At 46.9% G+C, this 14,181-nt stretch overlaps 1 protein-coding gene across 5 annotated transcripts in view; it reads left to right on the top strand.

Annotated features, from left to right (window-relative positions):
* The window catches only part of SPATA13 (spermatogenesis associated 13), a 328,178-nt gene that overhangs the window by 23,711 nt on the left and 290,286 nt on the right, over positions 1-14,181 (top strand). For 2 of the 5 annotated variants that reach the window (XM_034664989.1, XM_034664988.1), the window contains one exon: positions 569-798. The exons of 1 other annotated variant lie outside the window; for it this stretch is intronic. In XM_034664989.1, coding sequence (XP_034520880.1) covers positions 613-798 — 186 coding nt within the window. In that variant the 5' untranslated portion in view covers positions 569-612. The remainder of the gene's footprint in view (positions 1-568; positions 799-14,181) is intronic. 2 more of the 5 variants (XM_034664990.1, XM_034664991.1) reach the window with 1 other exon arrangement.

Here is a 14,181-nt window from a genome sequence, read left to right as displayed (position 1 = left end):
GGAGAAGTTGACTGAGCCCCGTAGCAAAAACAGGGTCAGGTGCATGGTTGAGGCATGAGCTTCCAAAAAGCAATATTAGGGTTTTCTTCGCCCGTAACGTGAGGTGGTTATGTCAGAAGAGGTCTGATCGTTGCAATTTATTTATTCATCTATCCGTTCAATAGCTCACCCTAGAACTGGGCCTATGATCTAAAAGCACTTCCAAAACTGTGTTGCATGAAAATATATTGAATGACAAGAATATAGCAAACTGGGCTTGCAGTCCCAGGGATAAATGAAAAAGTCTGTTATCAGGGTATTTGCAGTCATAGGCAAAACTGGTGTGTTGAGAAATGGATTCCAATAATAGATAAATGTCCCTCTGGGTCTGTATTTCATAGGCGAGAGAGTTAACGTATTTAGTGGAGGGAGTAGGGGAGCTGGTGATGGCTTTCCTAGGACAGCATTCTGGGTTTGGAAAAACACACAACTGGCCCAAGTGGCTTGAGGTGTGGACAGAAGTGGTAGTGGTATTGGTCTTTGGGATTGATTCCTCGATCCCTATCTGTTGGACTGACCTGACTACAAGGATTACAAGCCAGAGAAGAGTTTCCCAGTTCCCTCAGAGTCTCCATGAAAGAAGACCACCTCAAGTCTCGTCTGGCTCCTTTAGGGAGGGAATCCAGGATCTTAGCCGCCCTGGAACCCATCCCACAGGTGCGACACCAGCTGTGTTCTCCGACGGAGTTTCCTGCCTGCTGCTGCTCTGCGTTATTCTTCAGCCACGTCCTTAGGAACCTATGCTTCCCTGTCCTCCCCGTAAGTAATTACAGACGGGACTACTACAGCATTAATGTCACCTGCTGTCTCCTTTAGGAACTGGGCGCCTGTCAGAACCTTTGCTTCTGATGTTCCCAGATGTGGTGCTGCTAAATATTTTTCCGCACATGCGGTGAACAGAGAGTATCTCTGTCATTGCTTCTGTTGATTGTCCCTGTGAACTCAGGCTTGGGGTGTGTGGCTGGCTCCCTGAGGACATCACGCAGTTTTAAGAAGTGCAGCATTTGCAGTAACTCAGAATCCTGTTTGTCTGGTTCCACATCATTCTGTTCATAGCGTTCCCCCCAACCCCCACACTGGCCTATATATGCAGTGTGTGTGTGCGCGCACGCGCGTACATCTGTAGATAAGGCGGGGGAGTACCTGTATCAAATAACCCAGGGAAAGGGTTGAATCACTTCATTTTAGTGTTCCAGTAACAGACCTCTCAAGCTGACTAAGCATCGCTTCTCACACACCAGCGACAATTTCATTACTGGGCCTTGAGATAACAGCAAGTTTACAAGAGAAGGTTTGGTAAATTAGACTTTAAAAAAGATTGACAGCTCAAATAATGAATGGGACACACAGAGAAGAGAGAGTGTTGGATGTATCTGTGTGAAGCACGTGAATTAATTGGCTGCTGTGCTAAATATCGAGTAATGTCCTCTTGGGAGGCATGAAGAGACTTTGATGATAATAAGTAGCTTTTGAGAAAACCTAAAATTAAAAACATAATAGAGTTAAGATTAGAATCTTCACTATGTAATCAGCTCTATATACTATAATGGTAGTACCCTAACACAGATTGAACTGCATATAATGCATTTCAAAAAACTTTGGATTAAAGCAAAAAATAAATTATTAATAATATGAATGTAGAAAGTCCGTGGTTCTTTTACAAATGCAAAATATTGGCAAAACAATTTATTTTACATTATACATCAGCCGTTATTCACTATGTAAATGATATTTTAAAATAGCTTATTTTTATGTATATTTAATTTAATTTATAAATATAATACAATGTTAGAAACCTTTTTCAGTATATGAATAAAAACATAGTACACATCTGTGTACACAGTGCCCATGAAAAGAACCAATACAGTTGAAACCCCTTCCAGTTATATTCTCTTCTCTGGGCATTCTCTCCACAAATTGTTTTGTATATTTACTGCATATATACCTACATAAACAATCTGTATTACTATTTTTTTTTTTTAAATATAGAAGTTTACTTTTGTCCCCTTTCATAGTTCCTGGCTAGCAGTCTGGAGTTCTGATCAACCTCTCAAGGCTATTCAAGGACCTAGGTTCCTTCCAGGCATGCTAACCCCTCCAGGGCAGAGCCTCTCTGTCTTTGGTAAAGGACTGCTGTTTTTTCCATTCTTTTTTCTTTTTTTTTTCTTAAGTAGGCTCTGTGGCCAACATGGGACTTGAACCCATGACCCTGAGATCAAGGGTTACATGCTCTACCAACTGGGCCAGCCAGATGCCCTGGTAAAGGATTGCTTTGTTAAATCTCCAAAGTTTCATGAGTCAATATTTGTAAATTACAATAAGAAGGAACAATTATTATAAAAATGAAATAAAAAAACATAAAATATTGCTGTGCTGTCACCTACATAGTTAGGAATGAAATCGTGACTCCTTATACTGACAGGCTTTAAGTACATTTTGAACAACGTGGGGGTTAGGGGTACCAACCCCACACACAGTCTAAAATCTGTGTATAAATTTTGACTCCCCAAAGACTTAACTACTAATAGTAGTCACATTTCTATCAATGTTCAAAGTTTTTAATGTGGTCAGTTGCTTACTTCTTTTTTTTGCAAATTGATTTAATCTAGGTTGGATTGACATTTGTATATTTGAGATTCATGAAATATGGAAGCCTATGCTATGGATCATTTATTTTTAAGCTATCTAATTTTCCAGGTTTTTGTTTTCCTAACTCATTGGCCATCCAGGAGTATGGTGCTCCCCTCAGGGGAGCAGATGAACAGTGAAGAAGGGAGTTCCCTCATCAGGACTCTGTTCCTTTGGGTATTTTCCTGGAACTGGTAGTAGGCAATATAGATATTCCCCGGGAAGACTCTGGAAGCCATCAGAACACTGCATCAATTAATTCAGTTCTAAGAACATTCTGTTACACAGGGCTGAAAATTTACTTTCCATACTACTTATCCCAAATGATGTTCAGTCACATTTTCCAATGTCAGTTCCCAGATATTCTACGTGAGCTAATGGCAAAAGAAAAATGAAAAGGGGTACCCAGGTAATAAAATGGCCTCACCCAGAGACCCCCAAACCAAACTATAAACCCCTTCCCACCATCAAATTCCCAGTGAAAACTTAGCCCCTTACTTTGCTTCTCTATTATTATTACAGCATCATCTACTCTAGGTGAGAATAAATCAGAGGAAGTAATTGACAGGCATTTGAAAATGCACTACATTCCCTTTTATATTACTACCTTTTGCTAACATATAAATGATCTTTGCCAACATGCTTTCAATTTAAAAAACTCAAAATTTTCTCAAAGTAAATAATATTTTGAAGGTCCTTATTTTAAAACAAGACTGCTTTTTCTGCCTCTCTAAGGGAGGAGTTAAGTGCTGGATGACAGTAGCATTTAATTGTAAAGCAAATCTGTTCTTTGACAACCTGTATACAGTGCTCACATTTTCATATTGTTTTTAATTCTTGCATTTTCGTAAAGTTGAATAAATCTGGATGGATGCTTGAAACCGTGTTCTAACAGATATGCATGTGTTTAGTAGCAAGAATCAGGGACCAGTTTAGATGAAATGGAGAATTGCCTAGTCTCTTAGACCATGGAATTAGCTCACAAATAGGGTGCTAGCTCAGGGCTTAGCAGGGGAGGTCCAGGGGCAGGAATTCAGATTTAAATATGCAAGGTAGAGTACAGCTGACCCTTGAACAACGTGGGGGTTAGGGGTACCAACCCCACACACAGTCTAAAATTTGTGTATAAATTTTGACTCCCCAAAAACTTAACTACTAATAGTAGTCACACTTTTTACTGTGATAAACAATTTACTGGAGAGGTGAACTGCTCATGCTAAAAGATGATTCCAGGCGTTTTAAGCAGCTGCTTTGGAGCTCATTGCAATGGCAGCAGGTGGCTACAGTATGTACTGCAGTTAATCGTATGCAGTTATGACTTCATATTGCATCTTTACATTTGTTTATATTTTTCTTGACTCAGAGTGGTGCCATGTATGGTCTGTGCGTGCATGAGTTTTGATGAGTTTGCACTTTTTACAATAGATCCATGTATATTTAATGGTCGTAAATGATAAAATAGACTACTGTCTACATATATTTTATGCTTTCATGACATACCTGATTGTTCTTAAATTTTTTCAGTATTTCTAGGCTAAACAGTTTGTTGTTGAGTTTTTTCAAACTGTCACAAATCTCCAAAAAAATCTATCTATTGAAAAAAATTGCATATAAGCAGACCCATGCACTTTAAACCCATGTTGATCGAGGCGCAACTGTATCTGTAGATATCAAATGAACAGTATTTTCATGGATGCTCGGGGAATATGAAATTATGCGTGAAAAGGTGCAACTAGATAGCTTTCTTGTCTGGCAAAGGAATGAATTCATGTGTTTGACCACTCTTGGTGTGGGGACAAGGGTAAGATGGGAAAGACTGAAGTTTATGAGACCACCTTCCAAAGAATCACTAAGAAGAAGAACAGCTGATAAATGTCATGTCGAAGGGTCTGAGGACACGCAAAATTTAAAAGGGCATTTTCCAAGGAATGCACATTCTTTTCGATTTGTCAACAAACCCCAGACGTTGCCTCTGAGGCACAAGAAGCAGCCTTGCCATTTTTGTCAATGGAGGAGTAGATTCCTTTCTACGCACACAGCAACATAACTGACATTTTTCCTCCCCTTAATAAAGACTTCCACTCCCTTGACCTTTAGAGTTGACCTTCTAAAATACAATCCACCATTTCTTGCATAGTTATCACCTGTTCTGCTACACAGTTGCCACGCTTGGACCCACACTTCTGGATAAAAGACGTTCAGACCAGTTGAACGGGAGGGGACGGTAGGTGCCAGCTACAGTCTTTTGGTTTTCAGTGCGAAGCGCAGAGAAAATACAGCAGTTTTGCTGTATTATTAAGTGAGAGGTTAAGAATGGACAGGGTCAAGCCCATCTGAGAGTATATAGAGGGTAAGTTTATACATTAGCATCCATTAGGAGTTATTAACTTCTATAAAAATTTTCTCATCCTGAGTGTGTCTATGGGCGTCACCCTGAGTCTAGGAGACCCACTAATTCATTAGCAGGTGGTCCTTGAGCATAGCACAAAACAGGCTTCCAGGCATTGGGAATGTGATAGAGAAAAAATCTGTTAAGTGGTATTAGTAAGCGAGAGTTTCAGACAAATACATGACATAGGTTGTTTCCAAGGTGTTCTCATTTCATGTACTGTGATCTGTGAAGGGATGGAAAGGTGAGAGTGGAGCGCAGCCAACGGAGGGGAAACTGGGGTGCAGCATGGGACAGGCCCCTGTAGCGCCTACGGCTCCCCTTACCGCCCTGCTACGGGCAGCCGAGCTTTTGAGCACACCCTGTGCGCGGCGCTGATCGGAGGTCTCCCTCTGAGCACCGGTGTTGAATCCCCACAGTGATGCTGCGGCGGACGGACAGGTACCATCCCAGGTTCCGGCGGGGCTGAGTCTCAGCGAGGAGGGCCCCTCGGCCCCCGGCCCCCCAGACGCCGGGCTTGGGACAGGTGGCGGCCCGAGAGCACCCAGACACGTGACCCAAGCCCCTCCCGCTTATTCAGCGTGCCTATCCGCTCCCAGCGACCGCTGTTGGGTTTTGTTCGCGTGCGGCGCTAAGCCACGTGAATGGGGGCGGGAAAGGACGCTCTTGCTGGGCGGCAAACATGAAGTTGCCTCTCAAAAGGAGCATGCGCAGGGTCACTGCAGCTCTCACCGTTTCATCGTCTTGGACCAGTCTCTCCTTGTGTCCACCGCCCCATCCTTACACAGCCTTGCTCTTCCCCAGCCCACCCTCCCTCGTAGATCCAGGTGGAACGCCAGCTCCTTCGCAGGGACTTCCCTGCGGCTCCCCTACCTCAGCTCAAAGAAGCGTCGTGCCTTGGCCCCCAGCTGTGCTGCTAAGCAGAATCACTTCCTACCTGGAGTCACTCTAGTCCTTCTGGTGACATCTTGTCCAACTAGTAAGCATCCCAGGGCCGGTGCCTGGTCACGTAGGTGTCCCCTGAAGCACGGGGTACGGTAGCTGGGCAGAGTCCAGCTGAATTTTGTGGAGTGGCCTCTGGGAAAAGGGAGGGGCCGGCTGGGCGACCTCTTCACGTCTTCCTAGGGGACAGGTGGGGCCAGAGCTTGCCTGTTGGGAGGGAGCTGCTCTTTGTGCGGGCTCATAGCTGTGGTTAGTACCTGGGCCCTGGGGCTCAAAATCCCGCTCCTCCCATGACTAGCTGTGCAATCTGGGCAAGTTACTAAGGCTCAGGTTTTTCTCCATTTTTTAAAAGAGATTTTATTCATCTATTTGACAGACAGTGAGAGAGGAACACCAGCAGGGGGAGTGGGAGACGGAAAAGCGGGCTTCCTGCTGAACAGGGAGCCTGATGTGGGGCTGGATCCCAGGACTCTGGAATCATGACCTGAGCCGAAGGCAGACACTTAAGGACTGAACCACCCAGGCGCCCCAGTCTCCATTTTAAATTTAGTAGTAATAGTACTATTTATTAAAAGTGTTATTGTGAGGATTAAATGAGATTTTATATGTGCTTGATACATAGTAAGACATAATAAACAGCATTTATTATCATTGCAGTCCCTGTGCACGTGCAACTCCAGAAAGTGCACAGTTTACTTCTCCTGTAAGCCATGAAGCGTGACTGGGAAGTTCTGGGGGGAAACCATGGTAGCTGCAGCTAAAAGGCTGCTGTGTGGGTCTGTGCTGGAAAGTAGAGTGGACGATTAGAAGCGGGGTCACACTTGGGGGTGGGGGTGGGGGGAGGCTCAAGTGTAGGTTGTCTCTTGACTCTCTTAAATCAAAGTTAAGATGGGTACGTTCAAGGAGAGACCAGTACACCAGACGTCTTTCGTTTTCAGTTATCCAATCTGCTGAATGAGAGAAAGTGTGGCCCCATGCTCTCTCACCACCCCTTCCCCATGCTCCCTCCTCCTCTCCTTCCCTGAGTGCTCCCTGCCCTCTCCTCATACATCCCAGAGAGCTCTTAGTTTTATTGTTCTGCACCCTCTAAGAAAAATGCTTCCTGCCTGCAGCTGATGGAGTGACTTAAAGGCTCCAGGAACCCAGTTGGTTGAGGAGGAGGAAAGAGGAGGCAAAACTATAGTGATGGGACCAAGGGGTGGAGGCTCCTCATAAAACAGAATACAGTAATCACGTGGCCTCTGGGAACACACGGGAGCATAAAGGGTAATGAGGACATGAACCCAAGTGAGCCCTTTGCTGCCAAGGGCAGTGCAAGAACGTGCCCGGAGTTTTCTCTTTGCTGCAGGTCTCTGAACTCTGCCAGGCCCTGCCAGGGTGGGGGGGGTCACCGTGCAGGTCCAAGCCAGCTTGCTCTCCACTCCCCAGATGCTGCTTCTGGTTCAGGCAGGAGCTGACTAATGCAGTTCTGTGTATCACAGCCATGACCAACATGGAGGCATGAGCAGTGCTTTTGGTCTCTCCTTTTCTTCTCTGGGCCCTTGCTGGTCCAGCAGGGGTGCCGTCTCCCCCACTGTCCCCGCCCCCTATTCTACTTTCGGCCTGGGTTAGGTCTACTCTTCCTCCTGTGGTGCCACTTCCCTTCTCCTTTGCTCTTCGTTTTACAAATATTTATTCCCATCCATCATCTTCTTCCTTTCTTTCCTGCACTGGCCCCTTACCCGTGGCCTACCCAGTGTCTCCCATGCCATGTGTCTGGATGCTGTGCCCCGCCCCTGCCCAAGTTCTCAAGAACAGCACACTGGCTTTTCCTAGGGAAATTCTCCTGAGCCTGGGAGGGAATCTCCACCTTGAACTCTTTTTTGTCTTTTTCTCTGTTTCCATCCTGCTGTGAGGTGTCTGGACTCTCTGGTTGGCTGACCCTCGGGAGACCTTGACTTTGGTTTCTTCCCTGGACCTGGTCCATCAGCCGTGCTCCCTCACTGCACTGCCCTGCTTTGCAGGTGGCTCAGGCCAGTTCAGCCCTCGGCCGGGCCCACACTTTGGGGTTTCTGCCCCCAGCATCAATCAGCACTCAGAGATCCCACCTGCCCCCGAGGGAGAAGTGGGCATGAGTCCTGGTTCTAGGAATGTTTCCTCTCCCCCCATTCCTGAGGCAATACCGGCATGGCTGTCCTGCTCAGTCATCATATTCCACAGTTGGTCTGGGCCCTGAGATAGTGCTGACATGGAACTTGGCCTTGCTGCCCCTCCCCTGGGGACCATGGTGACCCAGCTGTGGGAGCCTGAGAGGGTAGCTGCTGAGACAAAGCCCTGAGCCATGGAAGAGTTCTGGAACACTACCACTGCTGTCTGTGCTCAGGCTGGGCTGTGCCTTTGAGTCATGTGTCTCTCATGCAGCTGGCGGATGGTGTCAGCGCACCCAGGGGCATCAGGACCCTATGATTGGCCAACAAGGGACAGAACCTGCCTTGCTTTCTTCTTCAAGTAGTATTGATGTAGGAAAGAACATTACAGTTTGAAGCCAACAGCCAAGAAAGAATTCTTGAGATGTCTTGGGTGCAAAAAGATGATTTTATGAAAGCATGGGGACAGGACCCGTGGGCAGAAGGAGCTGTACCAGGGTCATGAGGAGTGGCCCATTATATACTTTCAAGTTGGGAGGGGGTTAGGGATAGTGTAAGTCTCTAAGGAATTTTGGAAGCAAGGTTTCCAGGGCCTTGAGGGGGCTAGCTATTGTTGGGAAAATGTCATTTATTACCATTTATTACTGTCTAATAAAACCTTAGTCATGAGACCCTTCAGATGTGTATCGGTGGGCCACATGCTTGGGGGGTGATTGCCAACACGTATCTTGTTGGTTTTCAAGGTAAAGGAAGTTTCCAAAGGAATTTTTATGTGTTAAAGTAGACTCACGGCATCCTGGCGTGGGGGGCAGGGGTCAGGCTAGGACTGCCTTTTGCCCTTAGCAAAGCATTAACATCGAAACAGTTGAGTCCCTAGAGGAATGTCACTCTGCCTGTTTCAAGGACTTGTCAGTGAGCTGTGGGTAGTAAGGAAATTCAATAATTTTCTGCCTTTTTTCCCCCACATCAGTATAGCTGAAAATACTGGGCTGTAACTTTCCAGGGGGAGGAGACATCCTGTCTGACAGAGAACACACTGAGACAGTGGCCTCCTCCTCTGGCCAAGACCTGTCCATCCCAGCACGTGGTTGTGCCAGTCTGGGTGGCAAGAGGTGGCCAGTGATGCCAACTTCAGGCCCTGGCCTGGGGCCCCAGGGCTGGCCCTCCCTGCACAAGCAGGTTTGGGAAGGCCCCAGGGAGATCACAAAGAAGGAACAGGCCAGAGCTTACAAAGCCCCGAAGTCTTTCTGAACTAACAGACCCAGAACTCTCAGACCAGGTAACACCCCAGGCTTCTCTGCCCTCCCTTATATACCTGCAGTGGTGGCTTTCCTGTCCCCCTCCTGCCACTCCCCAGACTGTGAGACTCGGGAACAGGACTTGGTCTTGCCTACCATTGTATCTGTAACTCAGAGGATAGAGGCATTGGGGGACCTGCAGTGATTGCCTGTGGTCACTGCCTTTGACCATGGGGCCCAGCAGGGTCGCTAGGTCCCCAGTCACTGGCAAGTCACTGATGAGAAGCCAAGCGTGTTACTGGCCGATGATGCAAGTTGGGGGCAGGTTTCAGACCCGCCCGGGAATCTTGCTGCCTGCACTGCGCATCTCAGCCAGACCCTCCATCACGGGCACGGGGTCTGTGGACCACTCCAGAGCAGGGGACTTTTCTCTGCTTTCAGACCAAAATACGTTGAGACTCTGGGTGATGTGGGAAACAAAGGCAGAAGGAAATGCAGATAAAATGAAATGTGCTTATAACCTGCAGCCCGTTGACAAATACTTGAGTCAGGCAGGGTATCAGTTCCTCCAGGAAGCTCCCAGCCGGTTTACTGTTAATGCCTTGCTAGAGAGAAAAACAACCTTGGTTGCACAATAGCAAGGCCTCCCGTCTCCTGTGGTCTTCTTTAGCATATGAAAGTCCTTTGGAAACTTCTCTTATCTTTACTAACCCCCAACATCCAAGTATATAATCAGTTGCTTCTCAGGATCCTGCGGCAGCAGCTCTTCCTGCCTAGGGGTCCTGTCCCTGTGTTCATAAACCCACCCTTTTGCACCAAAGATGTCTGGTCTCAAGGATTCTTTCTTGGCTGTCGGCTCCAGACCCCACCAACCTCACCAAAACGCTCCAACACTACATCATGGGGGGCAGGCCAGCTTGCGGAGAAACCTCTCATCTGTCGTCCAAGCTTGCTCCACTGGCCTCAGGTGCTCCCCCCGGTCAGTATCTGGAGGAGCCACAGGCCATCTTTAGGGTATCATTTAGGGTATCTTCTAGGTGTAACCAGGATAGGCACAAAGATTCTGCCTACGGGGTCTAAGGGGTGAGAGAGACACCCATATGGGAGATTCTGACAGGCTTCCCACCTGGATGTCAAGTTAGGACGCCTCAGGTTGGCCAAGACGACCTTCCAATTTTAGTGGCTCCTGTGGTTCCTGTCTCTGCTTCTAGCGTCTGTGGCCTGCAACCCAAGAGTGTGCTAGAGGGCTCTAGTCTTTCCGAGGAGGAGATGCCCGAGCTGTTGAGCACTGTATCATGAGTCATCCATTCCCATAGTTCTGCCACAGGATGAAGCTCTGGGCTCAGCAGACGCTCAGCATCTGTTCGGCTCATGGGTCCGCAGGTTGGGCTTGACCAGGCTCCCTCACCTCGCTGGCACCCAGCTGGCTCTCAGCTGGTACAACTAAGCCAGAGGTCTCTCCTCATCCAGCGGACTAGCCCGGACATGTTCTTAGTGTGGTGGCCGAGAGGAAAGGCGAGCGAGTCCAAACTGTGCAAATTCCCAAGCCTTTGCTGCGCCCCATTTGTTAATGCTCCACTGGGCACAGCCCGCATGTCTGAGCCCAGAGCCAGCGTGGGTGGGTGACCCAAGGTCACGTGGGAAACGTCGGCAGACCTGGAGGAACTTCAGCCGCTCCACCTACTGAAAAGGGGTGCTAGCCTGGGTTTTCTGAGCAGCACTCAGAGCACGTTGCGGTTCCTCCCCACGCATGCTTCACCTACCCCACACCCTCCCCTCAAGGAATTTCTCCAGGTCCCACTTCCCACTCCTTGAGGGAGACTCTCACTTTTCTCTGAGTTCCTGGTTTTCAGAGCATCCCATTCCTTCTATCTGGCCTGTCCCCCTCTGCCTGACCCCTTCAGACTGATCATGGCCCAGATTGTGACTCCGGTTACCTCTTGGTCTGGAGCACCCTGGGGGGGGGGTCACACCTGACCCTATACTGTCCCCAACACCTGGGGACATGGTATGGGAATGGTGCCCTGGAATCCAGCCATTCTCAGAATGAGGACAAGGTATCTACAATCAAGCTTAAGTCCTACTCATCCTTAAAAAAGTACCTTTTCCTTGACCTTATGAGTCCTTCAAAGTCCCGTTTCTCTTTAACTTTCCTTTTAACAACAACAAAAGCTTTGAAAGAATAGTCCACACCTACTCCTTCCATTCCTTACTACCCACTTGCTCCCTGGTTCCCGACAAGTTTTTCTGAGTTTTTCTCCACTTCTTGGGCCCTAAAAAGTACTCTCTTGAATGTCAGCAGAGTTAGGAACATCACGTGTTTTTTACTGGATTCTTGCAAAATCCTTATAAGACGGGGCTGCATGTTACCATGGCGATTTCACAGGTGCCGAAGTCCAACAAGCTTTGCCTGAGTCATTTATGAAGTGACTCAGGACAGGTAATGGAACACAGGCCTGACTGCAGGGGCTACGTTTGTAGCCATTATCCTAACCCTGATTACAGTGTTGGAGTGTGTTCCAGTAGGACCCTCCAAAGCCTGGCTGTGCGAAGGGTGATGTACGCGTTTGCTAGGGCTGCTGTTAAAGGGAACTACAAACTGAGGGCCTTAACAGCAGACACTGAGCCACTGAGCGTCTTGCAGTTCTGGGAGGCTGGGAGGCTGAGATCGAGGTGTCTGTAGGGTCGTGCTTCCTCTGAAGGCTCTAAGGGAGGGTCTGTTCCAGGCTTCTTTCCGGGCTGCCAGTGGCATGACTGTAGTCTTCACATGGCATTTTCCGTGTGTGCAGTGCTGTGTCCAGAGTCTCCTTTTTATAAGGACATTAGTCATAGGAGATTAAGGACACTCTGATGACTTCATCTAAACTAATTATATCTGTACCAACCCTCTTTCCAAATAAGGTCACATTCTGAGGTTCTGGGGGTTAGGACTTCAACATATGGACATGGGGGTGAGTGGCACAGTTCACCCCATAGCGAGTGATCTGTAAAGAGCCCATAAGCAGGCAGCGTAGCCGGCACCTGGGAGCCCGTCCCCAGATGTACTGAAGGAGCATTTGCATTTTAGCAAGATGCCCAGGCAGTCCCAATGCACATTAAGATGTGAGAAGGGGCGCCTGGGTGGCACAGCGGTTAAGCGTCTGCCTTAGGCTCAGGGCGTGATCCCGGCGTTATGGGATCGAACCCCACATCAGGCTCCTCCGCCATGAGCCTGCTTCTTCCTCTCCCACTTCCCCCTGCTTGTGTTCCCTCTCTCGCTGGCTGTCTCTATCTCTGTCGAATAAATAAATAAAATCTTAAAAAAAAAAAAAAAGATGTGAGAAGCGCTTGTCTATAGCACCTTCTGGAAAGAAGAATGGCAGCGTGAAGCAGGATTCTTGGGATGTGCCTAATTCTCGAATTTCACGTAGAATAGAGATAATTTTAAACATTGACAGAAACAATGTATACAAAGAGGTTTATTCCAGGTTATTCCATAGAAATAAACCATTTTTGTTCAGTAAGCATTAACTTTCTACCATTTTTAGCTGAAAACTTGTTCTTTTTTTTTTTAATTGTTCTGTTTTAGGTGATGCATGAGTTACAGATGCTCTTGTGGGAAACATTTCCTGAAATCTAAACTGATGTGTAACCAAATTTCTGGAACAACACCTTTTCGTAAACTTGGCGGTTACAGCAAATCAACCATTGAACTAAAGAGCTAACTTAACTAAGGAATACAATTTTTGTTTACTGTGAAAATGGCATTATGTTTATGTAGGAAAAAGTCCCCTTTTTGAGAGGATATTGAATGATTCAGGGGTGAAGTGGCATGAAGACTGGGATTTGCTTTTTAAAAATCCAGCAAAATGAAAATTAATAGAATGAGTGTAGCAAAATGATGGCTGTTGAATGTAGGGGATGGGTTCATAGAGGGAATTTCCTTTTCTTTCCCCTTCCCCTTCCCCTTCCCCTTCCCCCTTCCCTTCCCTTCCCTTCCCTTCCCTTTCCTTTCTTTCAAGTAGGCTTAAAAATGCAGGGCTTGAACTCACAACCCTGAGATCAAGACTTGAGCTGAGAACAGGAGTCAGACGCTTTACCCGACTGAGCCACCCGGGCGCCCCCATGGAGGGAGTTTCAACTCTATTTTTGATTGTACTTGAAAATTTTTACTATAAAAAATTTAAAAATACAATCATGTAAAGTATTAAAAAATTAATTTTCTCTCAGGTGTTCTCTTAAGTGCCATGTCTTCTCAGTTATTTTATTTTTTTATTTTTGTTTTTAAAGATTTTATTTATTTGAGAGAGAGAGTGTGCGCGGACAAGCAGGGGAAGTGGCAGGCAGAGGGAGAAGCAGACTCCCACCTGAGCAAGGAGCCCGATGCAGGGCTCAATTCCAGGACCCTGGGGTCATGACCTGAGCCAAAGGCAGATGCTTAACCAACTGAGCCAGCCAGGCGCCCCATCTTCTCAGTTATTTTAGTCAAACAATGTTTAGCCGTCTATTCACCTGTTTCCTCAGTTTCTTAGTTTGTAACAAATTCATGCACGTCTTCCTCCCCATGTTGATCATTGTTCCTTACTGTCCTCCTGTAAAAGGAAAGATTGCTTGGTTTAGTGTGGGACAGACACAAGGAACTAATTGCCCTGATTGCTGAAGTTGCGATCCGGACACAGTGTTAGCCTCATGCCATCTTCCCTTTTTGGTTGCTTTTGTGACACTTTCTGGGTTTTAATGGTAACAGCAATAGTTTCTCAACAGAGCAAGGCCTGTTATTTCTAAACAATGACCTATATGAGTTTTAACAAAACAGGCCTTAGAAGAAGAAAATCTGCTG

This window comes from Ailuropoda melanoleuca, chromosome 7, assembly GCF_002007445.2.
Source record: "Ailuropoda melanoleuca isolate Jingjing chromosome 7, ASM200744v2, whole genome shotgun sequence".
Lineage (NCBI taxonomy): Eukaryota > Metazoa > Chordata > Mammalia > Carnivora > Ursidae > Ailuropoda > Ailuropoda melanoleuca.
The sequence above is the reverse complement of the archived record's forward strand: the minus strand, read 5'-3'. Positions and strand labels throughout refer to the sequence as shown.